This window comes from Xenopus laevis, chromosome 5S (genome assembly GCF_017654675.1).
Source record: "Xenopus laevis strain J_2021 chromosome 5S, Xenopus_laevis_v10.1, whole genome shotgun sequence".
Taxonomy (NCBI): Eukaryota; Metazoa; Chordata; class Amphibia; order Anura; family Pipidae; genus Xenopus; species Xenopus laevis.
In genome coordinates this window covers 39973506-40001117 of record NC_054380.1, presented here as the reverse complement: position 1 = coordinate 40001117, position 27612 = coordinate 39973506, and the positions used below count along the sequence as shown (strand labels likewise).

At 38.9% G+C, this 27612-nt stretch overlaps 1 protein-coding gene across 1 annotated transcript; it reads left to right on the top strand.

Moving 5' to 3' along the window:
* The first annotated feature begins 81 nt into the window (after window positions 1–81).
* On the top strand, window positions 82–21393 carry myct1.S (MYC target 1 S homeolog). The gene is made up of 2 exons (XM_018265215.2): window positions 82–269; window positions 19834–21393. Exons 1-2 carry the CDS (start codon window positions 206–208, stop codon window positions 20361–20363), a joined length of 594 nt encoding a protein of 197 aa, XP_018120704.1. The 5' UTR covers window positions 82–205; the 3' UTR covers window positions 20364–21393.
* The last annotated feature ends 6219 nt before the right edge of the window (window positions 21394–27612 follow it).

Sequence of the window (27612 nt, the reverse complement as noted above, 5' to 3'; positions counted from 1 at the left end):
AGGAACTGTATGGTGACCCAGATAAGAAGCAGCTTGTTAACTCTGATCATAAAAGCAGGAAGTTTGCTGCTCATGTTTCCTTTGATACAATAGGAATTAGGGATATAGAGAAACTTTGTTTTACTCCTAGGGAAAGTCATACAAGTTTGGAGCTCTTGCATGACCACACTGGACATACTGAAATTAGACTTTGATTTTGGATCATATGGCTAATGTCACCATACACAACGCTACCTGCTTCTCACAAGCATTGACAGAAGATTTCTGGGGTAAGAATGATGTTCTATTTATTGGCTGGTATAGCGTTTTAGAATGTATGAAGATTCTTTTTCACCCATGCATTTTTATGTGCCTGATATCAGTGTGTGCAAGTAGCTATTGTTTAGAGAGATGATACAAGAAACCTGCCGATAATGTTCATTATGCCCAAAGGTACAAAACTGACAGATATTGTAAGAAATATTAGGGATATCGCAATGCCAGTTGAATACTTCATACATCTATGATTTCCAACTCAATACAAAGTTTGTCTGTGAGTTGCAGCTTGATACATCATACATCTATTAGTGCCAGTTTAGGAATAATTTCATTAAATATTTTTGCCTCCCAAAATAAGACTATAAGCTATAACATTCATATTTTAACAGTACCCCCCACATGATGTAAATGATTATTAAAAGCCTCTAAACTATACATATTCAAATAGTTTGTTTCAGTTGAATATGTTTTACAATGATTACAACGCTCTGTGGCTTATAGATTACAGATAAGGGACCTATTATCCAGAATGCTTTTGACCTGGAGTTTTCTGGATAACGGATCTTTTCATAATTTGGATCTTCATAGCATAAGTCTACTAAAAAAAATAATTTCGACATTAAATAAACTCAATAGGCTGGTTTTACTTCCAATAAGGATTAATTATATTTTAGATTGGTACTATTTTATTATAAAGAAAAAGGAAATAATTTTTGAAAATTTGGATTATTTGGATAAAATGCAGCCTATGGGAAATGGCCTTCGTTTAATTTGGAGCTTTCTGGATAACAGGATTTCAGATAATTGATCCCATACCCGTACTCAAACAAGAAAATCAGGGCTGGAAATAGGGGTACTCGCTAGAAAACCTCCGGGTCGGTGAAGTTTTCTGTCGATAGGAGTATCGGCCCAGGGTTTCAGGTAAGTAAATACAATCACTTAGGGGTGCTTAACATTTGGCACCCCCAAGTGCAAAAAGACTTCCCTTCTCATTTAAAGAGGTTGTTCACCTTCAAACAACTACAGTAGTTGTTTTCAGATAGATCGCCAGAAATAACGAGTTTTTCCATTTACTTACTATTTTCTATGTGTGACTGTTTTTCTAATATTAAAGTGTAAAGTGTCATTTTTCACCTTCTAAAGCAGCTCTGGGAGGGGGGGTCGCCGACCCTCTAAACTTTTCTAAATTGATCCATTTAGTTGGTCCATTTCTTATCTTTGTCCCTGCTGAGCAGAATCCCTGAGTTACAGACAGCTGTTAGTTGATTATTGATTGATACAATAGTTGCTAATACTCCAGAGATGCTGCTACAAAATGTATCAACTAAATGTTGCAAAATTGCAACAGTTTAGAGTCTGCACCTGAATTACTGAGCTGCAAACTAAGACAGGAACATTCAACTTTAAACTTCGATTTTTGAAAAACAGTAAAAAATAAATAATGGAAAGTAATTAAAAAAGTCTTTATTTCTGGGGAACAATCTGTAAACAACTGAACTGAAAAAAGTGTTTGGAAGGTGAACAACCCCTTTAAGAGCAAATGTAATAACATGTGCAAAGTTTGATACAAGTCTAATCACCTATAACAACCAACTTATTGGTTGCTATGTGTTCTTGTGCCTAGGCAGACATTGAGTCTCATTTATAAACACTGGGCAAATATGCTCCTAGGCATTAACCCATAGCAACCAATCAGATAATTGCTTTCAGTGTTCACCATGTAGCTGACTGAAAAAAAACAAGGCTAATCACTGGTTGCGATGGGCTACTGCCCAGGTGCAAATTTGCCCAGTGTTTATAATTATAAATGAGCCCCTTTAGTGCATTTTATTACATACATGGAGATATCCCTTTTTACAGAGTATTCTGATCTGTTCTTATGGATATGAGCCACAAAGAAGCAGAAAAATGTTTATAAATATTTGAAGTACCTGTTTTTTTCCACAATAACCACATTAAGGGGCTGATTCACTAAGGGTCGAATATCGAGGGTTAATTAACCCTCGATATTCGACTAGGAATTGAAATCATTCGACTTCAAATATCGAAGTCGAAGGATTTAGCCCAGATAGTTCGATCGAACGATAATTCCTTTGATCGAACGATTAAAACCTTCGAATCGAACGATTCGAAGGATTCAAATCCAACGATCGAAGGAATATCCTTCGATCAATATCCTTCGATCAAAAAAAGTTAGCCAAGCCTATGGGGACCTTGCCCATAGGCTAACATTGACTTCGGTAGCTTTTAGATGCCGAACTAGGGGGTCGAAGTTTTTTTTAAAGAGACAGTACTTCGACTATCGAATGGTCGAATAGTCGAACGATTTTTACTCCGAATCCTTCGATTCGTAGTCGAAGGTCGAAGTAGCCCATTCGATGGTCGAAGTAGCCCAAAAAAACCTTCGAAATTCGAAGTTTTTTTACATCGAATCCTTCACTCGAAGTTAGTGAATCGGCCCCTAAGTGTGAAACGTATCTGCCCATGAATATGTCACAATGTACCCTGTGTTATTGCCCTGTCTCCTGTAGATTCACTCACGTGAATGCAGTGGTGGCCAAATTAGAGCAGACTTAGCAATAAGTTACATAGAGAGAGACAGGAGGGCTCATTTACAAACAGAGACTGCAAAGTGCAAAAAACAGGCACAAACCATCATGTTTTTCATACATTGCACCTTCAGCACCATAAATGCCCTCAGATGCAGTTCCTTGAGTCAGCAGTGTTGTAATCATTAGGGGCAGGTAAAGAAGCCCTGACCTTACTGCTTTCACCATTGCTTTGTGTCAGACAACTCTGCTGATTATACAGTATATCCAGTGCTCTAGCATTTGTATTTGGGACATTAATAAATTATCCCAAATGTATCTGTAACAGTTAGTAATTAACACCAAGAGAAGTTCTAAAGCATGTACATCACTTATATCTTAGTTTGGATCAAGTACAAGGTACTGTTTTATTATTACAGAGAAAAAACGAAATAATTTTTAAAAATTTAGATTATTTGGATAAAATGGAGTCTATGGGAGACAGCCTTTCTGTAATTAGGAGTAGGGATGCACCGAATCCAGGATTTGGTTCGGGATTCGGCCATTTTCAGCAGGATTTGGATTTGGCCGAATCCTTCTGCCCGGCCAAAACGAATACGAATCCTAATTTGCATATGCAAATTAGGGGCGGAAATCACGTTACTTTTTGTCACAAAACAAGGAAGTAAAAAATGTTTTCCCCTTCCCACCCTCAATTTGCATATGCAAATTAGGATACAGATTCAGTTCGGTATTTGCCTGACTCTTTCACAAAGGATTCGGGAGTTCGCCCAAATCCAAAATAGTGGATTCGGTGCATCCCTAATTAGGAGCTTTGTGGATAATGGTTTTCTGGTAGGGATGTAGCGAACGTCGGAAAAAAAGTTCGCGAACATATTCGCGAACTTGCGCAAAAATGCGAGCGGTTCGCGAACGGTTCGCGAACCCCATAGACTTCAATGGGAAGGCGAACTTTAACATCTAGAAAAGACATTTCTGGCCAGAAAAATGATTTTAAAGTTGTTTAAAGGGTGCAACGACCTGGACAGTGGCATGCCAGAGGGGGATCAAGGGCAAAAATGTATCTGAAAAATCTGCCTGTGTGTGCTTGGAAGAGATAGTGTAGGGGGAGAGCTGTTAGTGATTTCAGGGACAGATGATAGTAAGCTTGCTGGCTAGTAATCTGCTTGATACTGCTCTGTATTGGAGGGACAGAAGTCTGCAGGGATTTGAGGGACATTTTAGCTTAGGTAGCTTTGCTGGCTAGTAATCTACTGTTCTCTTTAAACAACTGCCATACGTTGACCTTGTAGGCATTGTTTGCCCAGTTTTTTTGGACGCAGCCACTGAAGCACAGTTGCCAGAAAAAATATGCCATATAAATGCTGAAAATAGTAATTTTTCGCCATACGTTGACCTTGTAGACATTGTTTGCCCAGTTTTTTTGGACGCAGCCACTGAAGCACAGTTGCCAGAAAAATTATGCCATATAAATGCTGAAAATATAAATTTTTTTGGTTGCAGCCACTGAAGCACAGAGGCCAGAAAAATTATGCCATATAAATGCAGAAAATATGCATTTTTTTGGTCGCAGCCACTGAAGCACAGTTGCCAGAAAAAATTATGCCATATAAATGCTGAAAATATAAATTTTTTTGGTTGCAGCCACTGAAGCACAGAGGCCAGAAAAATTATGCCATATAAATGCAGAAAATATGCATTTTTTTGGTCGCAGCCACTGAAGCACAGTTGCCAGAAAAAATATGCCATATAAATGCTGAAAATAGTCATTTTTTGCCATATACGTTGAGTCAACGTATGGCAAAAAATTACTATTTTCAGCATTTATATGGCATATTTTTTCTGGCCTCTGTGCTTCAGTGGCTGCGGCCAAAAAAACTGGGCAAACAATGCCTACAAGGTCAACGTCGTTGACCTTGTAGGCATTGTTTGCCCAGTTTTTTTGGCCGCAGCCACTGAAGCACAGAGGCCAGAAAAAATATGCCATATAAATGCTGAAAATAGTAATTTTTTTGGTCGCAGCCACTGAAGCACAGTTGCCAGAAAAATTATGCCATATAAATGCTGAAAATATAAATTTTTTTGGTTGCAGCCACTGAAGCACAGAGGCCAGAAAAATTATGCCATATAAATGCTGAAAATATAAATTTTTTTGGTTGCAGCCACTGAAGCACAGAGGCCAGAAAAATTATGCCATATAAATGCAGAAAATATGCATTTTTTTGGTCGCAGCCACTGAAGCACAGTTGCCAGAAAAATTATGCCATATAAATGCAGAAAATATGCATTTTTTTGGACGCAGCCACTGAAGCACAGTTGCCAGAAAAAATATGCCATATAAATGCTGAAAATAGTCATTTTTTGCCATACGTTGACCTTGTAGACATTGTTTGCCCAGTTTTTTTGGTTGCAGCCACTGAAGCACAGAGGCCAGAAAAAATTAAACCAGTAGGGTTTGCACCCTAGTTTGTAACGGTGGCGGAGGGAGGAGGAGGACGCTAAAGGACAGCTGTGTGTGGAGTCATGAGGCTTGAAGAGAAGGACAGCTGCATAGAAGTCAGAACAAGTCTTCCGGCGTGCAGTAACCCTCCGAGATCCACCCCTCATTCATTTTAATAAAGGTCAGGTAATCGACACTTTTGTGACCTAGGCGAGTTCTCTTCTCAGTTACAATCCCTCCTGCTGCACTGAAGGTCCTTTCTGAGAGCACACTTGAGGCTGGGCAAGACAAGAGGTTCATGGCAAATTGTGACAGCTCTGGCCACAGATCAAGCCTGCGCACCCAGTAGTCCAGGGGTTCATCGCTCCTCAGAGTGTCGATATCTGCAGTTAATGCCAGGTAGTCCGCTACCTGCCGGTCGAGGCGTTCTTTGAGGGTGGATCCAGAAGGGTTGTGGCGCTGCCTTGGACAGAAAAACATTTGCATGTCTGACGTTACAGACTGGCCAAAGGGCTTTGTCCTTGCAGGTGTGCTCGTGGCAGGATTACTGGCACCTCTGCCCCTGGAATGTTGATGAGTTCCTGAAGTGACATCACCCTTAAAAGCATTGTACAACATGTTTTGCAGGCTGGTTTGTAAATGCCGCATCTTTTCGGACTTGTGGTATGTTGGTAACATTTCTGACACTTTATGCTTGTACCGAGGGTCTAGTAGCGTTGCGACCCAGTACAGGTCCTTCTCCTTAAGCCTCTTGATACGGGGTCCTTCAACAGGCATGACAGCATGAAAGACCCATTCTCACAAGGTTGGATGCAGAGCTATCCATCTCCGCTTCCTCATTATCAAGGACTGCATCATCCACGGTCTCCTCCCCCCAGCCACGTACAAGACCAGGGGTCCCCAAAAGGTCACCACTAGCCCCTGGGAAGCCTGCTCCTGTTGGTCCTCCTCCTCCTCCTCCACAAAGCCACCTTCCTCCTCTGACTCCACTTCTGGCACCTCTCCCTGCGTTGCAGCAGGTGCCTGGGTTCGTTCTGGTGATTCCGACCAGAAATCGTGCGCTTCCAGCTCCTCGTCACGCTGGTCTACAGCCTCATCTGTCACTCGTCGCACGGCACGCTCCAGGAAGAAAGCGAAGGGTATTAGGTCGCTGATGGTGCCTTCGGTGCGACTGACCATATTTGTCACCTCTTCAAAAGGTCGCATGAGCCTGCAGGCATCGCGCATAAGCACCCAGTAACGGGGGAAAAAAATCCCCAGCTGTGCAGATCCAGTCCTACCACCCAGTTCAAAAAGGTACTCGTTGACGGCCCTTTGTTGTTGCAGCAGACGTTCCAACATAAGGAGCGTTGAATTCCAGCGAGTCTGGCTGTCAGAAATCAAACGCCTGACTGGCATGTTGTAGCGCTGCTGAATGTCAGCAAGGCGTGCCATGGCTGTGTAGGAACGTCTGAAATGGGCCGACACCTTTCTGGACTGGGTGAGAACGTCCTGGAATCCTGGGTACTTGGAGACAAAACGTTGGACTATTAAATTTAACACATGTGCCATGCAGGGCACATGTGTTAAATTGCCTAGTCTCAACGCTGCCAACAGATTGCTTCCATTGTCACACACCACTTTTCCGATCTGCAGTTGGTGTGGGGTCAGCCACCGATCGGCCTGTGACTGCAGAGATGACAGGAGTACAGATCCGGTATGGTTTTTGCTTTCCAGGCACGTCATCCCCAAGACAGCGTGACAACGGCGTACCTGGCACGTCGAATAGCCTAGGGGAGCTGGGGGTGCACAGGTGTGGAGGAGGAGAAGGAGGACCCAGCAGCAGAGTAAGAAGAAGAAGAAGACGAGGTAGAGAGCGATGGAGGAGTAGAGGTGGTGGCAGAACCGCGTGCAATCCGTGGCGGTGACACCAACTCCACTGTTGTTGTTGAGCTACCCATTCCCTGCTTCCCAGCCATTACCAAGTTCACCCAGTGGGCAGTGTAGGTGACATACCTGCCCTGACCATGCTTGGAGGACCATGCGTCAGTAGTCATATGGACCTTTGGCCCAACACTAAGTGACAGAGATGCGGTAACTTGGCTCTGCACATGTTGGTACAGGTGTGGTATTCCCTTTTTAGAAAAAAAATTGCGGCTGGGTACCTTCCACTGCGGTGTCCCAATTGCTACAAATTTGCGGAAGGCCTCAGAGTCCACCAGCTGGTATGGTAAAAGCTGGCGGGCTAAGAGTGCAGACAAGCCAGCTGTCAGACGCCGGGCAAGGGGGTGACAGTCAGACATTGGCTTCTTACGCTCAAACATGGCCTTCACAGAAACTTGGCTGGTGGCAGATGACTGGGAATGGGAACAGGTGGTCAAGGTGGAAGGCGGAGTGGAGGGTGGTTCAGACGGGTCAAGGAGAGCAGAGGTAGAGCAGTAAGATGCTGGACCAGAAGGAGTGTGGCTTTTAGTTTGCCTGTTGCCTTTGAGGTGTTGCTCCCAAAGTGCTTTGTGCTTGCCGCTCATGTGCCTTCGCATAGAAGTTGTACCTATGTGGCTGTTGGGCTTACCAAGGCTCAGTTTCTGACTGCACTCATTGCAAATTACAATGCTTTTGTCAGAGGCACACACATTAAAAAAATCCCACACTGCTGACTTTTTGGAAGTGTGCGATCTGGCGGTAACAGTAGAAGTTGGCGGAGTTGGCGGTATTGGCGGCAATGGCGGGTGCGTTGGCCGGCTGAACACAGGTGCCGATACATGTTGTTGCCCTGCTGATCCCTGCGGGCTGTCCTCCCTGCTTCTTCTAAGTCTTATTCTCCTACTGCCTCTCTGACTCTCCGTCTCTCCATCTGAACTACCCTCCTCTTGCTCTCTTCTACTAGGCACCCACAAAACATCAATCTCCTCATCATCATTCTCCTCAGATGCATCAATTTCTTCTGACACATCACAGAAGGAAGCAGCAGCGGGACCTCCTCCTCATCACTCATTATGTCCATCTCTATCGTGTTCTCTGCCAGAATTAAATCTGGTGTAAGGTCCTCATCTCCTTCATCTTCTTCTGGCAATAATGGTTGCGCATTACTCAGTTCAAGAAACTCATTGGAAAATAACTCCTCTGACCCCAGTGAAGAAGGGGCACCGGTGGTGGAGGAAGTGTTACGTGGGGTGGCCATAGCAGTGGAGGATGAGGAGGATGTTGTGGTAAAGTTAGAAACGGTAGAGGATGGGGTGTGCTGTGTAAGCCAGTCAACTACCTCTTCAGCATTTTGGGAGTTCAGGGTCATTGGCTTTTTAAAACTGGGAAATTTGCTAGGGCCACAGGATTGCATAGCAGCACGGCCCCTAGCACGGCCTCTGCGTGGCGGCCTGCCTTTGCCTGGCATTATTTTTAAAAAAACAACAACAACAACAAAAACTCAGTTGGTTTTTCTGGAAACGATAATACACACAGCTAGATGGCGGGTTGAAGAAAACACTGTGCAAATAATGCCTACAAAGTCAACGTATACACTACTACAGCGGTGGATACGGATTACGTAAAATATATGAATGCTGCTTGAAAAAAAGTAACTCAAGTGGTTTTTCTAGAGACGATAATATTATCAATATTTAGACAAAATGTGAACAAGGTCACACAGCTCGATGGCGGGTTGAAGAAAACAGTGTGCAAATAATGCCTACAAGGTCAACGTATACACTACTACAGCGGTGGATACGGATTACGTAAAATATATGAATGCTGCTTGAAAAAAAGTAACTCAAGTGGTTTTTCTAGAGACGATAATATTATCAATATTTAGACAAAATGTGAACAAGCTCACACAGCTCGATGGCGGGTTGAAGAAAACAGTGTGCAAATAATGCCTACAAGGTCAACGTATACACTACTACAGCGGTGGATACGGATTACGTAAAATATATGAATGCTGCTTGAAAAAAAGTAACTCAAGTGGTTTTTCTAGAGACGATAATATTATCAATATTTAGACAAAATGTGAACAAGCTCACACAGCTCGATGGCGGGTTGAAGAAAACAGTGTGCAAATAATGCCTACAAGGCCAACGTATACACTACTACAGCGGTGGATACGGATTACGTAAAATATATGAATGCTGCTTGAAAAAAGTGACTCCGGTGTTTTTCTGGAGACGGTAATATTATGGATATTTAGACAGAATGGGAACAAGGTCACACAGCTCGATGGCGGGTTGAAGAAAACAGTGTGCAAATAATGCCTACAAGGCCAACGTATACACTACTACAGCGGTGGATACGGATTACGTAAAATATATGAATGCTGCTTGAAAAAAGTGACTCCGGTGTTTTTTCTGGAGACGGTAATATTATGGATATTTAGACAGAATGGGAACAAGGTCACACAGCTCGATGGCGGGTTGAAGAAAACAGTGTGCAAATAATGCCTACAAGGCCCAACGTATACACTACTACAGCGGTGGATACGGATTACGTAAAATATATGAATGCTGCTTGAAAAAAGTGACTCCGGTGTTTTTTCTGGAGACGGTAATATTATGGATATTTAGACAGAATGGGAACAAGGTCACACAGCTCGATGGCGGGTTGAAGAAAACAGTGTGCAAATAATGCCTACAAGGCCAACGTATACACTACTACAGCGGTGGATACGGATTACGTAAAATATATGAATGCTGCTTGAAAAAAGTGACTCCGGTGTTTTTTCTGGAGACGGTAATATTATGGATATTTAGACAGAATGGGAACAAGGTCACACAGCTCGATGGCGGGTTGAAGAAAACAGTGTGCAAATAATGCCTACAAGGCCAACGTATACACTACTACAGCGGTGGATACGGATTACGTAAAATATATGAATGCTGCTTGAAAAAAGTGACTCCGGTGTTTTTTCTGGAGACGGTAATATTATGGATATTTAGACAGAATGGGAACAAGGTCACACAGCTCGATGGCGGGTTGAAGAAAACAGTGTGCAAATAATGCCTACAAGGCCAACGTATACACTACTACAGCGGTGGATACGGATTACGTAAAATATATGAATGCTGCTTGAAAAAAGTGACTCCGGTGTTTTTTCTGGAGACGGTAATATTATGGATATTTAGACAGAATGGGAACAAGGTCACACAGCTCGATGGCGGGTTGAAGAAAACAGTGTGCAAATAATGCCTACAAGGCCAACGTATACACTACTACAGCGGTGGATACGGATTACGTAAAATATATTATGGCTGCTTGAAAAAAGTGACTCCGGTGTTTTTTCTGGAGACGGTAATATTATGGATATTTAGACAGAATGTGAACAAGGTCACACAGCTCGATGGCGGGTTGAAGAAAACAGTGTGCAAATAATGCCTACAGGGCAAATAATGCCTAAAAGGTCAACTTATACACTACTACAGCGGTAGTAAAATAAAAAAAAGTAAAATAAAAAAAAAATGAATATTAAAAAAAAAAAATTAAAGTTGGTGCTGCTGAACTACTAGGAGCAGCAGATTAGCACACCAGTCCCACTCCCCAACACTGCTAGACTAATAGCACTGGGCTCTTATAGTAGTAGTAGTAGTAGTAGTAGTAAAACAACAAAAAAATAAATAAAAGCAGTCCTTACAAGGACTACTGTTATTGCAGCAGTCAGCAGATGAGATCAGAAGCAGGACAGCTGCCCACTGCAGCTACATACAGAGCACTGCAGTAGAAGGTAGATTACTAGCCAGCAAAGCTACCTAAGCTTAAATGTCCCTCAAACCCCTGCAGACTTCTGTCCCTCCAATAACAGAGCAGTATCAAAACGATTACTAGCCAGCAAACTTTCAACTGTCCCTGAAATCACTAACAGGCAGCAGCTCTCTCCCTACACTATCTCTTCAGCACACACAGGCAGAGTGAAAAAACGCTGCAGGGCTTCGGTTTTTATAGGGAAGGGGAGTGGTCCAGGGGAGAGCTTCCTGATTGGCTGCCATGTACCTGCTGGTCTGGGGTGAGAGGGCAAAAAAAAGCGCCAACAATGGCGAACCCAAAATGGCGAACGTCGCGCGACGTTCGCGAACTTCCGGCGAGCGCGAACACCCGATGTTCGCGCGAACAAGTTCGCCGGCGAACAGTTCGCGACATCTCTATTTTCTGGATAACAGATCTGATACCTGTATATAAGTCCTATTTAGTGTAAATTTAAAAGAAACAAAAACCTTGTCTAGTATACGCTAGGTCCCAAATATTGACATAATATATATTATATCTGTATAAAACTAGATGGAAATAAGTAAAAGCATTTATATATACTGTATACCACAAATAATTATCTGATAAATTGTTAGGGGAACTGGATATGTTTCTGAAATATTTCCTGGCTTTGACTATTATAGGTTAAATAATTCACAACAATATGTAGCTACAATCCCAGGTGCTGTTTTATATTTAGAGCTGAATGAACCTTAAAATTCGAATTCTTTATGAATCACTGTGTTAAAAAAATAGAATCAGTTTGGAAATCAGTTGGAACTTATTGACGCCGTGCTTCTCAGTGATACATAAAGATTCATGTTGATTTGCTGGATTCCTGTGTTCTGTTCCTCAGATCAGTTTGCATTAATCAAATCAGTTTATTGTGTGTCTGCTGGGTATCCAGGAAGAGAGTCTAGTTTCCAAGATATGTGCTTTATTTTGAAATATTGTTATAGAGTATGTATGCATTGTAGCTAACGTGAGCTCTGGTATGGATTGTGATAAAGTCCCTTTACAAATCTATACACTGGCTATTCCCATGCTACACTAAAGAACCGAGCTACAAAATACACAACAAAAGAACAGGCACTGATTTGGAAATATAATATTGTAACCTGATAATAAGTGAGGAGGACCCTGGGAAATGAAGCCTAAGGGTTAAGTGGCAGGTTCATGACCGGGGGGACGAATAGGGCCCTGTAGGAGTGGTGTTGGATTATGGGGATTGTAGTAGATAGTCAGGATATAGGAAAGAGGGGCTACAGAGGGTATAATAAGATGGGACTAAAATTAGGGGCAAATTTTTTAACTGGAAGGTGGAGATAGCTCCCCCTCCCCTGTCCAGGGGTTATGGGCAACAAGGGGATGGATGGAACAGCGATGGTTCTGTTGTGACTGCAATATGGGGGGAAACAGTATGTGGGTGTGTTGGGAACTAGCCTCAGGTTCGAAATTAAGTCAGAATGTTACATTTTATGTGGTTATATACAGCCAACAATGGTTTATGTATTTGTTTATGTATTGGTTTAAGCATCTCATTATGGGTGGTTACTAATTTGTATTTTTAAGGGGCTGTTATTTTCAGTAAAATGTATAATAAAAGAAGCTGCGGCTTTTCCACCCAGATTTATTGGTGTCAGTTATTGGGGAACAAGAAAGGGTCCGGGTATTGCGGATCCACAAGTCATGTATATTTTTGATTTTACTGCATGACTGGCACAAATCTGAATGACAGTTGTAGCTAAGTGTAACGCTTTTGGATACTCTTTTACAGATCCAAATCCAGTATTCTGTTCTGTATTTGGGCAGAATTTAGCCTTTTTCAGCAGGATTCTAACAAATCCATGCTTCCTAATATTTGAAAATCAGAAAGAGGAACAGAAAGTTGCGGCCTGAAATTTTTTTACCAAACCCATTTTGTGCCCACACCCCTTAATAACATGCCCATTTCACAAAAATGACAGGTTATGGAAAGTCTGAACACATTTCTGGGGGTTGTAGGGTCATGTTTTATGTGTTACTACATTTTTGCTAATGAAGGTGAAATTGCCCTTTAAGTCTCAGTTGTCCCAAGAGACTTGCTAATCTTAAATAGTAGCTTTGCTTTTCTTAAATTGTTACATATGTATCTAAGTGCATGTGCTGAATATTGTGGTCTCTCTGCCTATTATTTAGAATCTCCAATTGAAAGAGGTCCATTTTACATGGCTGAATTATTATGGCTAAACCTCTACAATGGATGGAAGCTTATGTAATTTGGAATTATAAATTCCTACATGGAGCACCTGGATTTCTTCCACCTGAAAACACAACTAAGCAATTTCTTGCACAAACATAAGGTCTAAATTTCCTTGCTGTGATTTGAGCGAGGATTTCTTAACTGGACTGGATACATAAAAATGGGGAAGATTTTGTTGCTATACACCAAGGGTTACTTAAGCTCATATTCTAAACTCCCTGGACTTTTTAACAGTATGCAAGTGTCAGTAATTTACTGCCAGCAATTTTTTATCCGGTTTATTAAATGAATTAAAGGACAAGGAAAGGCAAAACAATAAAATCCAATTTTTACATTCTTTAATGAAAAATAAACCTTTCTCCAATATACTTTAATTAAAAAATGTGTACAGTTTTTATAAGAAACCTGACTGTATGCAGTGAAATTCTCCCTTCATTTACTGCTGTGTATAGGAATTGTCAGATGGTCCCTAACTGCTGAGCAGGGAAACAATCATACTTATGAACAGCAGGGGGAGCTCCCGCCTTACTTACCATCCATGCAGAACACAAGCAGCTTTGTTTATGACGATCCCTAAGCAGAACAGACCACACTGAGCATGTGCAGGGTCAGGCCAAGATGTTTAACAAAGTTACAAGATGACAGCCCCCGGTGGCCAACTTTGAAAGCATAAATCATTTGTTTGATTAGGCTTTGTGGTGCAGTAAGTTCATGTTTATGTTTAGTATACAAAATACAGCATTTCTAGCCTTATTCTATTTTAGACTTTCCTTCACCTTTAATCCAAATATCTCAATCAATTTTAAATGAATTTGTAACTATTTATTATGGGTATTTCAATGAATTGTTATGATCATTCATATAGGTTTTTGAATTGGTGTATTTATGAATTTTGGTGGTTTGATAATTAATTTAGGAGACCTGTAGTTAATAAAAATTCAAAGAAATGAGATTTAAACTACTGAGTGCGATTTCTGAGATACTTTTTGTGGAAAAATATATATTGTTATTTAATCTCACGCACCATTGGCTACTGCTTTTATGCAAATGAACGTGCAGAGATTTCTAAATAAATAAATACCCCTAGTTCTGTCCTGTTTGCAGTCAAAGAGAGGAGGCATGGCTAGTAAAATTGAGCTGTACTACTGAAATATAACCAAGACACATATCTGTATTGTTTCTAAGGCAGTGTTGCAGTTAACAGAGACATTTAAGACATTCAAATGCCCCCTACTTTGTTCTGATATCCCTTCCTTTCTCTTTTTGGCTTAGTTTATTCTAACCTGATTGTGATTTGGCTGCCTATTGTTTCGCTGAACGGAAAAAAGTTGTTAGGTGCCACCACTCTATTTTTAAATTGCGTTTCCCTTGAAAAATAACATTCTGCACAAAAGATTTCTTTTGGTAAGGTTTTTTCAGTAATTTGTCATTTAAATTAACTTTTGTCCACTTAAAGGCATACATCTATCAACATAAGAACTAATTGCTCGGTAATTGTACTAAACAGTTTTAACCATCTGTAATACAAATACTGTATACAGAATTAATGTGACAGTCCATTATAACAAGGTTGCCAACTCATCCCTTCAATTATAGACGATATATGGAATGCTTCTACGCAACAATTTGCAATCTCCATTTTCTGCGTCACTAATTAGAAATGTTTATTGCTATGATATTACCAGGGAAAGTCAGTGTAATCGAAATGCTTGTAATTGCTAGCAGCCCATACTAAATACAGTTCACTGGAAATGAGCGTCTTAGAATGTTAGAGGGAACATTGTGATTAAACTCAGACATGGTTTTCAATATATGATTGGATGTGCCATAACATTGTAAGTTAGAATCTGAGCTCATCTTTTTAGTATGATGCTAAGAGTTGTATTTTAAAATAATTTGCAATTAATTTTAAGAGTGGCTTGGATGATTTATTGGGCAAGCATAATATCAAAGGCTATTGTGATGCTAAATTCTATAGTTAGTATAGATATGGGTATATATAATTTATGTGATGGTATGGAGGGGTGTGTGTATGGATGCTGGGGTTTCATTTGGAGGGGTTGAACTTGATGGACTTTCGCTTTTTTTTTAACTTGATTTAACTATGTAACTATGTAGCTATGTAACTTTCATATTTTTATTTTGGGGCAGAGGTCTATTAAATCTTTAATGTTTTTTGCTCTGCAGCCTTCCATTTCGGAAGTTAAACTGCTGTTTGTTAGAGTCACTAATTGTAGTATAAGATTGGTGAAATGACAGGTTGGATATGCAATAGAAAAGGATCTGAAGAAATCAAGTATAAGGGAATAAGAAGGTAATAAATTTAGCCTATCAACTAATATGGTTTCTGAGATCACTATTCCTAGAAGCCAGATAGCATTTTAGAAACCATTGGCATTTTAAAATGGAAAAGACGGTACTTTGAGATCCCTAGTACAATATCTGTAGTCAGCAGCCCAAAAAGCAGTGGCAATGCACTGCCCCATAGACTTACATTGATATCACTTTCAAACACCAGCTCTTTCCAGATAATAATTGCCTGGAAACACAGACTGACATTTTCCAAGTAAGTATTTGGAGGCTTTGGTGCAGCATAAAAGCAGCCCATGTGTCATTACCTTAGAAACAATGTACAAATTACTTGCATCAGCTGCCAAGAAATCCTCACCATGTTCACATCTAGGGACTTCATTGTTTGAGACATGTCCACTATTCCTCATTGTTAGAGAAGCAGAATGTTTCAAAAATACTTTGTTGAGTTGGTTCCAATGAAGGGGCAAAGATGTGGGACTGATTAAAAAAATTCTGGGAATTTATTGTTACAGGAGATGAGTAGATACCCCTTGAAAATGACTGAAACTGATAGATCTTCTTGAAAACTAGGAGTAAGACACGATAAAGAAGATGGGGTGGTTAAGTCCTCGTAACAGCAGAAAGATTTCAAAAATAGGGAAAGTTATAATAGCAGGTCTAGGTACAAAAGGTAGACATAGGAAAATTAACCTTACAAGCGAAGAGTGGCAGGTTCAGGCTGCCAGTAATTTCATAGTTTCCTTGTGCCCTGTTGTATGCAATTCAGCAGAGAAGGTTGGGTGAGTAAATTTATGGATGTGCAGTGTCAATGCACTCTATTTTGGGTTACAAAGTAACATAGTAAGTTAGGTTGAAAAAAGACACACGTCCATCAAGTTAACCTTTTAACCTGCCAGTTGATCCAGAGACAAAAAAAACCCCAACTGAAGCCTCTCCAATTTGCCTCAGAGGAGGAAAAATTCCTTCCTGACTCCAATATGGCAATCGGACTAGTCCCTGGATACATTTATACTATAAGCTATCTTCCATAACTCTGTATTCCCTCACTTGCTAAAAAGCCATCCAACCCCTTCTTAAAGCTATCTAATGTATCAGCCTGTACCACTGATTCAGGGAGAGAATTCCACATCTTCACAGCTCTCACTGTAAAAAAAACCCTTCTTAATATTTAGACGGAACCTCTTTTCTTCTAATCGGAATGGGTGACCTTGCGTCAGCTGGAAAGACCTACTGGTAAATCAAGCATTAGAGAGATTATAATATGATCCCCATCAAATAATAATATGTTGCTGTTGTGGTTATGTTCATAAATGAACCTTGTATTGTTTTAATGCAAGTGTGCATTAAAGCATTATTTAAAACGCTTTAAAGCATTTTATTGTTAGTGACTGGCAAAGTGGAAAACTCCATTTTGAAATACAGTATGATTTTCTCTTTAATTGTAGCATGCTAATATTTCCTGTTTCTATTGTCAGTTTTTCTATAACTGTTCCTGTTTACTTTAATTTATATGATTCAGTTTATTTTTTCCAATAACTGAACAATTTACTGAGCATTTCCTTTGGTCCATGAGCAGAGAAGGTCAAAAAAGATAAATAATGTTGCTGTCCCACCTTACTCTCATTTTCCGTATATGACTAAGCCACCAGGCACAATGTTGTGAACTTGTGAAGTGACAAATCAGTTATATACTATATCCTAGGGGATAAAGCTGGTAATTTAGAGCTATTTAAAAATGTATTGTTCTCCTACAATACTAGAGGCGCACATCATTCCTGATTGTAAAAATGCTATAGTAAACAAGTAATTAGAGTAAAGCTATACTGCTATGCTTCCCTTAAAACACTGGGAATTTACTCTTGGATAAGGCATATGTTTCTTGGGACCAATATAATCTTGGAAATCAGCACAGTGACTGGTATACCAACTGGAATATTATCAATTATTAACTATATTCTAAATACTACTGTCTATTGTAGGAAGTGCCTTTGTTTTATTTATCATGGATCATGGATTCTAAACGGTATAAAGAACCATTTTTGAGTCCTGGTCTGTTGTTGCTTCATGTCTCTTTTCAGAGCAATAATTAGATTTTCATCTGTTCTAATGACCATTGTCTCATCACTGGGTAGAATCTGTAGAAACTAGGGGCAAATTGTATCTGATATTCTTCAGGAGATAAAACACAGCAAAAGGGAAATGGCACCCTTAGTAGTAGGTGGCTACCCCTGGGTGCCCTAGATTCAGACCCGACCCGAGCCAATCTTTCAGAGAAGTTTGGCTTTAGGAAAACCAAGACAAAACATAGTGTGAGATAACTGTACTCTTCAAACAGCTTCCATGTACTGCACCCCCCACCTGCTCTAATACAATGAGTGGCATCCAGTAAGCTGCCTCAGGGTGGCACTTACCAATGTAATGCCCCTGCTTAGACCTCTTAAATCCTTGCAGGTTCTCTCAGGGCATTGGCACACTGTGTGCTACTTTAAGTATTTTGCTGTCTATGGAATGTTTTCAGCTTGACACACAGGTGGCAAAACAATCTAAGTTGCTTTACCTTAGACTTTAACTGTAATTGCCTTGGCCCGCTGTTGCACTCATTGGTAAAAATGAAAAAGTGTTTGAGACCATGCATGTATTTATGGTAATAATGCAACAGCTTTGAAAGTTTTGGAGTTATTTAGGCTACACAGCTTCCAATCAGCTCTCTGTATTTAGTCACTTTTTTAATGATGAGTGTATCATACAGTGTCTTCACTTCAGCAGCCCTTAACAATTAAAGCAATATGGAGTATACCCTTATTAGAGTAGCAGAGCCCATGATATTGTTATGAAAGGTGGTGAAAGCATTACGCTGCAGGGATGCCTTTTATAAGCAGGAACAGTTATTATTAAAACATATGAAAAAAAATTTTTTTTACTTATTTTCAGGGTCGTAACTAAGAGTAGGCAGAAGGCACCGGCCTAGGATGCAATGATATGGGGGGGGGGGCACTGGACAGTTACCTTTTAAAGGTTCTTATGCCAAAGCCCTAGTTTGTGTTTGCTCTCCTCTGCTACTCCCCCCCTCTGTCACTCTCTCCTCTCTGTCACCTTCCCCTCTGTCACTCCTTCCTCTATCCCCTCTGCACTTCTCCCTACCCTGCCCTCCCCTCTGCCACTGTTTACCCTCCCCTCTGCCACTGTTTACCCTCCCTGCCCATGTGCTCTCTCCCTTCCCTCCCCTGTTACAGTGCATGCACATGCAGATTTACAGTTGCGTGTGCACATACAAGGGGGGGGGTGGTATGCATGGGGAATGTGGTGGCTGGTCGGGTAGGCTAGGGCACCTGGTAGGCTTGGCCCGACCCTGCTAATTGTTTTCTAACATAAAAATATCAAAAAAATTTAGTTATAATGATTTGAAATAAAGATAAAGAAAAATGAAATCACTTCAACTTGCAGTGCAGCAGTAAAGAGTGACTGAAGTTCATCAGAGCACAAGAAACATGACTAGGGGGCATCTAGGAAACTGACAATATGCCTAGCCCCATGTCAGATTTCAAAATTAAATATTAAAAACTCTGTTTGCTCTTTTAAAAAATGGATTTCAGTGCAGAAGTCTACTGGAGCAGTACTATCAACTGATCATTTTGAAAATAAATATGTTTTCCCATGAAATTATCCCATAGTAGGTAATGGTATAATCAATAAATATTTTTTGATTTAATATAAAGAATGTCTTACTGTAAATGAAAACATAAGGTTAAAGAGGTGGCTGTAAATTTCCACCCTGAAGTTTAAAGCTGCCTATCACCAGAGGTGATTACTTTTCTTTCTGCTATTTGTGCAATATGTTTTTTCCTTTGAACTCAAGTTCATTCTCCCATATTAGCATTTTATTATGACTTTTTATAATTGGCTTTTTAAGGCATTCAGTATTATAAATGTAGGCATATGGATATACAATGCATTCAAGTGGAATTTGCTATGAATTCACATGGATTCATTTATTACAGTATCATAAACAGGAAAAATACACCAACCTCTCTTTTAATGGATTTTCATTGACCTTCTCTATTCTCAATTTCACAATATCAATGCTGATTCCAGTTGCACTGTAAAAAAATGGTTGGATGGTGCAATTCATAAAATTATGTTCCAAATGTAATAACTATGAAATGATCTGCTCTTAGTACCAATTTGCTACTAATCCAGTTAGTATTGTTATTGTTGTAATATTAAATTACTACTACTAATACCTTTCATGAACATGACATAGCAAATATTACATCTCTATTTATTTATAAATATATGTATTAACACGTCATATTGTTTTTTCTTAGATGGGGTGAAACTATCATTTACAGTGTCCATTGTGATTGGACTGGTGATTGGAGGTATAATATGGACTCTTGTTACATGCTTGTCTCGTCGTCGAGCAAGTGCATCAATCTCACCTAGAATGACAAAGTCTTCTAGTCGACGGCCTAGGCCATCTTCTCATAACCAAGCCATAAATCGGTCTGGGTTTTATCGCAACAGTAGTTGCGAAAGACGGAGTAACCTCAGCCTGGCCAGTCTGACCTTCCAAAGACAGACATCTCAAGAGCAAGCAGACGCATTTGCTAGAAAGCCAAGCTTCAGAGCCTCAACATTTCATCCGTTTCTGCAGTGTCCGCCCCTAGCGATTGAAGCTGATAGCCAACTTGTTACTCTACCTCATGTCAACAATACTTCTCCAACAGCAAACAACACAATAAATCTTAGCCGTCCTGATTTTCACTGGTCAAACAATAGCCTCAGAATTGGACCTTCAACTCAAACTCCACCACCTGCATATGACAGTATAATAAAGGCATTTCCAGACTCTTGAAATGTGCATGGAAATATGAAATGTATAATGCTTTGAGGATCAGATGCAGTATAGCATGATATTTTGTGTACAGCACTATAGTGCAATATGCAAAGCCTTACAAATATTCTTTTGTTTCCCTTTCATAGATGAAGGAAATTAAAATGATGGATGATTTGTGGTTAAACTGGAGACCATTTGAACAAAGATGCTGGATAATATTTCAACACAATCATTAATATGTAGATTTTACAGGGGACACAAACCTTTCATAGTAGTGTTCATTCCCCCAATATTGCTGGACAACAACTCCCAGCCTGATAAAGTCTGATAAGTAGTGATGGGCGAATAAATTTGCCAGCTCGCGAATTTGTGGTGTATTTACACATTTTGCTGCCAGAATTAAAATTCACGAAACTGCAGTGAAAATTTGCCAGTAAAAAATCCGATGCGTCAAAAAAAGTTGCACGTTTCAGAATATCGCTCATAAAAATTGGCGTGTGTCAAAATTATTCGGACTTTAATGCATTTGGACAAAATAGACTAAATATTGTCACTAGTGTCAAAATTGACATTGTCAAAATTATTTTGACGCCAATTGACTTCAATGAGTTTTGCAACAAATTCGCCCATCACTACTGATAAGCATAATGGGATCTGTAGTTAAGCAACCATAGATAGATAGCAAGTCCTCCAAAGCCAGTGGCAGAACTGACGCTAAATTGGCATCCTATCTGAATCTTGTCTGGTCTATTTACTTGACTTTAATTTATTTATTTTATGCTATCATAATCAAAAACATTAAACATTTCTCATCGCCCAAACAACAGTCTATTGGTTGATTGATCATACTGGCAAACAAAAATGTTATAATGATAATCTCAGTATGTTAGCATTAGAATGGATGGTTCTCATTGGAGAATACTCTTGCCTCTCTAATTACATTTGCAATGCCTACTTTACTTAGTTTTACCTTATTTAGGGGCAGATTTACATATGGTCGAATATCGAGGGTTAATAAACAATCAATATTCGACTGCCAAATGTAAATCCTTTACATTTACCGCAAATAGTTTGATGGAATGATCGAACAAAAAATGAACGATTAAATCCTTCGAATCGTTCGAACGATTTTTCTTCGACCAAAAAATTGCTAGGAAGCCTATGGGGACCTTCCCCATAGGGTAACATTGCACCTCAGTAGGTTTTAGCTGGCGAAGTAGGGGGTCGAAGTTTTTTTTAAAGAGACAGTACTACGATTATCAAATGGTCGAATAGTCGAATTATTTTTAGTTCGAATAGTTCAATTCGACGACAAAGTCGTAGTCGAAGTAGCCAAAAAAAAACATTCGAAATTCGAAGTTTTCTTTATTCTATTCCTTCACTCGAACTAAGTAAATGGGCCCCTTAGAGTCAGTTTCAAGTAAGGTATATGTTCCCTTTTAAATAGTATACATTACAGATGCACTGAATCCAGACTTCAATGTTTTTACTGAATCGTGTCTTACAGACTTGAAACTTGTAACTAAAAAAAGACAGCAAAAATAAGAAAGCCATCAAGTAACCAAAATTTACATAAAACAGTGTTCGAATGAGGATAAGAGAGAGCTGGGGTGCCACTATACAAATGTAGATTTTGATCAAATTGTAATGTACAAAGAAGGGTTCCAGATCAGTTAAAATATTTTATGGAAGATTCATTATTGGTTGAATCCAAAACTTATGAAATGGTGCATCCCTGATATTAATAAATTTTTTTAAAACCTAAATTGCGGATAAATCAGGCTGCTGCAAGTTCAATTGCATTTGATTTGTAATATGTACATTTTAGTTTGGTAAATGCTGGAGGCTTCTATTTTGAATTATGTTATTAGTATTTAAATGATGATGAATTACAAGGAAGTCCATGGAGTCTTTCGCTTGGAGCAGTGATCCCCAACCAGTGGCTCGTGAGCAACATTTTGCTGACCAACCTCTTGGCTGTTGCTCCCAGTGGCCTCAAAACAGGTGCTTTTTTTTTAGTTCCTGACTTGGAGGCAAGTTTTGGTTGCACAAAAAACATGTAGTACAAAACAAAGCAAGTAGGCTGCCAGTGCACATAGGGACTACCAAATATCTAATTATAGCCCTTATTTGCTACCCACAGAAAATCTTTTAAAGCATGTGTTGCTCCCCAACTCATTTTAAATTTGAAGGAGGCTCACAGGGATAGCTTGGAGGATCAAATCTGGCCCCTGGGCTTTCAGTTTGACTGCCCTATTTGACAGGAGCAGTTCTTTCAGGCCTCAACAAAGCATATTCATGAATTGGCTGATTCAACCTTCAGCAGCAACGAAGCAGTACAATTCATGATATATATATATAAAATCTTTGTGTTTTAATGTACCCACCCATGCTATATATTAAAAAAGTAAAAAACTAAAAGAACAAGAAATATGAAAACTGTCATGTGCAATAAGTAAAGCCATTGAAGGCGCGTATGCTACAGAAAATAATTGTCTATTCTGTATGATTCATGTAAAATTGTGCCTGCTTAATAAAATCGAAATATCATAAGCAATAATATCCCTTCATCAAAAAAAAAAAACTAAAATAATGGATTCAGCTTTTTTAATCTTGGGATAGACCAAATCCATATGTTAGAGCCCTCACTACATTAGAACATTTATTTAATTATGAGCTATGTTGGTTTTTTAGTATCATTTATGCAGCATATTTTTTAAACACTTCTAAATATGACTTCCCGTGTTGTAATTATACTGATTATTTGGAATATTTGTAATAAAAGTTTTAAAAAACCTTTATGTTCTATATAATGTCTTAGATGAAATCAATATTTCTCATTAAATATTTATATTAGAATATATTCAGCTTCAGGAGTATATTATTTCTTTGTGCTCTGTTTGATTATAATAACAGTCATGCCTACAATGTGTTTATGTTAAAATATTATTTGAAATAATAGAAATTGATCTTGTATCTGTCTTCTCTGGTTAGTTTTCTATTGTATTATTTATTATGGTTATTAGAAATTACTCTATTAAGGTGGACAATGCTTGAGAAGGGACAATGCGTTCTCTCTAGAGAAAAAAACAAGTTCTCAGACAAAATCGCACCCTAAATGGCCTTCAGGCCAAGCTGCCATGAATATGTTAAGCATAGTCCCCAAGATCCCATTTATTGCTTTTGACTTATTGGCAGCACCATCATTAGGAAAATGGTAAGTATTTCCGGCTTAATGTTATTATGGATTAATAATATGATGCATTCTTATACTTGCGTATAACTTGGGAATACCTTGACCTGTCTCACTCTATTACAATACAATATTACATGAACTATTACATAAGTGAGGGCTCTGTGTCACAGAAACTTGTGTTCAGGTTATAGTAACATCCTTGAAACAGCATGTGTGAGTTTGGTGTTACCTAAGTTTAATTCCTTTCCTTCCTTCTAACGCCATGAGCAAAACTATATTCAGTGTGTAGACTAAAAAAAAATGTAATTTACTGTAAATTGTTATGAGGCATGTGTTCATGATATTAAAAAAGCATGACCTTGCCAGGAAATGTTGAAATATCACTTAGTTAATACTGTAATGAGTAATACTGCTTAAAATAAAAAACTGAACAAAATTAAAAACCTTATTTAAGATACGGTTGACAGCACACCCCCATCCTTGATATTTTCAATGAGAGTTCTACAACCTTCATTGAATTGGAAATGATTGTGTGCATTCCTAAGTAATAGCAACATAATACCAGTGTCTATAAAACTTCGTCAAAGCAAAAGCACAGTTGCTAAAATTCTCATTTAATCTATACTTCAATGGGTTATCATTTACTAAAAAAAAATTATGTAAAATGTATTTTCTTTAATTGAAAACTTTGCCTTAACAGAAGACATGGAAAAAAGAAATGCTCTGACACTCTGATTTTTTTTAATGGTTTCATTTTTACATTTAAAATCAAGAAGGTAAACCTCCACCCCAATACACAGAGGTGGTCAACATTAGTTAATTTGATTCTACCTAATGGGGCTGGTTATGAATGGGAAAAATGTATATCATATTTAGGTGGGCCATGTGGGGGTCAGTATGTACCGAAAACTTTTTAAATGTGATTATCAATAAATTACTTGTTTTTACCTTAAGAAGCCTTGGGACATATATATTTTTTATATAAATTTTTGTATTTTGATTGCCTTTGGAACTGGGGCGGGTCCCTCGGGCTTAGTTGGAGATTTACGGAAATAGTCATATGGACTCCCGACCTACAAATGATAATTGGTAGTGAATGGGCACCAGTCTTTTTTGCCATCACCTTATGGTTACATTATTTGACCACAAATTAATATAATCTGTGATTTAAGATTCTTCTCCACAGGAAATTGGAACCACCATTATATTTGCCATGCATAAGATAATATACAGTTGAAGGGTTAAGGGAAACTTCCCAAGACTAAAACACTACTTATGGTCACAGAGCTCTGGCATCTAAGTTCAAAAGTACTCTAAGCAGCTGAGAGTCCACGTGGTCTTATGAACCAAAAACGATTGTAATAACTTTCCAGAACTTACAGGTACAGTATATCTAATGTTGCCCTAAATTTGCCCATGTGCTTGTATTTAATTTGGCCATTTGCTCCTGTAGCTGAAGGAATCTGCTGAGATGATTTTGAGGAACCTTCTTGTCTCAATAATAAATCATTTCCTCAGAAATATATATATATATATATATATATATATATATATATATATATATATATATATATATAGTATACAGGGGCGATCCTGGCCCATCCGCCGCCTGAGGCAGCAGCAGTTGCTGCTGCCCCCCCTCCCCCGGAAATTCGCTCTTAAAGTACCAGGAGCAGAATTTTTGCTGCCCCTGATACCTAGTGGGTCGCTGCGGCCTGAGGCGACAGCCTCAACTCGCCTCATTGGCGAAGCACCCCTGATAGTATACAGTAAATATTGTTTGTAATGTTTATTCGAGTGTATTCATTGACTTTTAAGCTGTGTTTTATGAAGTACAGTAGATACACTGGACAATAGTTTTATATCAACCAGACATATGCATTACCCAGATCTCTAGACTTTTTAAAGGACTATGGCAATACAGCAATATTCAGTCCCCAGTCTTCATCAGTCTACTGCTTTACCATTACATGGGATTTATCTAGCCAATCTGCCCTATGAGGTAAGTAGATAGACTTGTAATTTATCACAAAATCCCTTGCAGGATTGAATCAAGAAATTGGAATATTTAACCTCTTCTGTTACCCTTTCTTGGCAGTAATAATGATGATCCTTTTTGAATTTTACACTTTCTGTCCTAGACTCACATTTTTATGAAGAGTGTGTGAAATCCACATTTTAGTAAATTTTAATAAACTTTAGTAAATTTATCCTGTCCCTTTAAGTTAGGTCTTGTAACAATGAAACACAATTCTGGAATTTCAAGGATTTTAGTACTCTTACTTATTCTTAAGTGGGGAGACTTATCCCACACTATATTAAGGGTCACAAGAACTTTGCAGTTGTTTTATATTTTGTGACAAAATACCCATTTATAATTTTTCTCTCTTTTTTCCCCAACCAATGGCATTTATTATTATTAACATTAACATGTATTTATATAGCGCCAACATATTGCATAGCACTGTAGCATTTCTGGCCTTTACTCCAAGATGATGTTATAGAGATTGAACAATATACTATATTGTAAGTTAATTTACTAAACAGAGTCATTGTTGACTAAAGTGAAAATAAATGAAACTTTGAACAAATCAGTAAAGAAAAAGGATGCTAAAAACCTTATGAACCTAGACATGTTGAATGATGATGTTTGAATGACCTGGATATCTAGATGGCTGGTAGCATTTAAGCAGATTCAAAGAAAATTGCTAATTGGGTAGCTGGAAATGAATGGCTAGGAAGTGTAGGGGTACATCTGTTGTTTTCATTAACAAATCTATGTCCACATATACTTGATAAAGCATTGTTGGAAAACCACTTTGTGAGGTTCGATATTGATTAACACTTGACTGAAAATGTTAAAGTTCAGTTCATATTCCTGTACCAGACACAAATGATTCACAAAAGTCTAAAGCAGAAAAAGACATAAATGAGAATTTCTAGTTAAACAAGGGAGAAAAATGAAAAAAAAAAGTCTAATTGAAAGGAATTAGAATATGACGCTAGAGACAGAGAGAGGTATATGGAAAGGAATAAACCTCACAAAGCAATTTTACTCCACCCATATGTTTCTGAGCTACAGTTAAATCATAACAGGAGATGTAGTTCAACAATCATATAGATGGATTAAGTAACTCAATACAACTTTTAACATGGCCAGTTCTCAAGGGCCAGTGGCCCAACTGATACAAGAGACTTCTCTGGCTTTGAGGATCAACTGGGCTCCTTATTGGGGACTGTGCTTGGTAAGCTACAGGAGAAGGGGCATTGTAAGGGATTTATAATGTAAACAAAACTGTCCTTGCCCATAAATTGAGATGCCAGCTGCAAATGCCGGTTACCAACCAGACATGATGCATTGTAAGTGATCATTCATAAAGCAAGTGAATTTCAGATGAGGCTGGATAAAATGATCATATGGCAACCTTAGCAATGTATTGCCTCTCAAAACATCCCTTTAGTCAAAACAAATCATGTAGTGTTATGCTGAAATACATGAGCTCCCTCCTTATTTCCAGGAGCATGTGTACAAGACATAAAATGCACCTTTTGGAATTCTGATCCATTATAGCTGTGGTTTCTGTATCAGTATTAGATAAATACACATGCAGCTGTTATCAGGTTGCATCATGCTGATGGGACCAGAATTCTTGCCACTGGCACGTATACATTAGACAACAAATACTGTTGATATCAGACAAGCTGAACTCATTCCCTACCCACTGGTTATAACTGAAAGTAAACACTACAATTTTCCTGCACTGAAAAATATATTGTATATTTGACCCATCTTTACAGTATGTTAACTAATCTTTAAACATATTGGATTGTATGTTCTCTCTCTTGGACAATAGAAATGACAATTTACCTTTAAAGGAGAACTAAAGCTTTAGTAGGCTAAAAATGTTGCACATTATGCTTTGGGCTCTGTACCAGCCCAGGGCAACAACAACCCTTTAGCAGTAAAGATCTGTATCTTCAAAGATGCCCCAAAAGCTCCTCATCTTATTTTCTGCTGATTCACTCTACATGCTCTGTGCTGCTGTCACTAATTGAGCTTAGGGACTGATA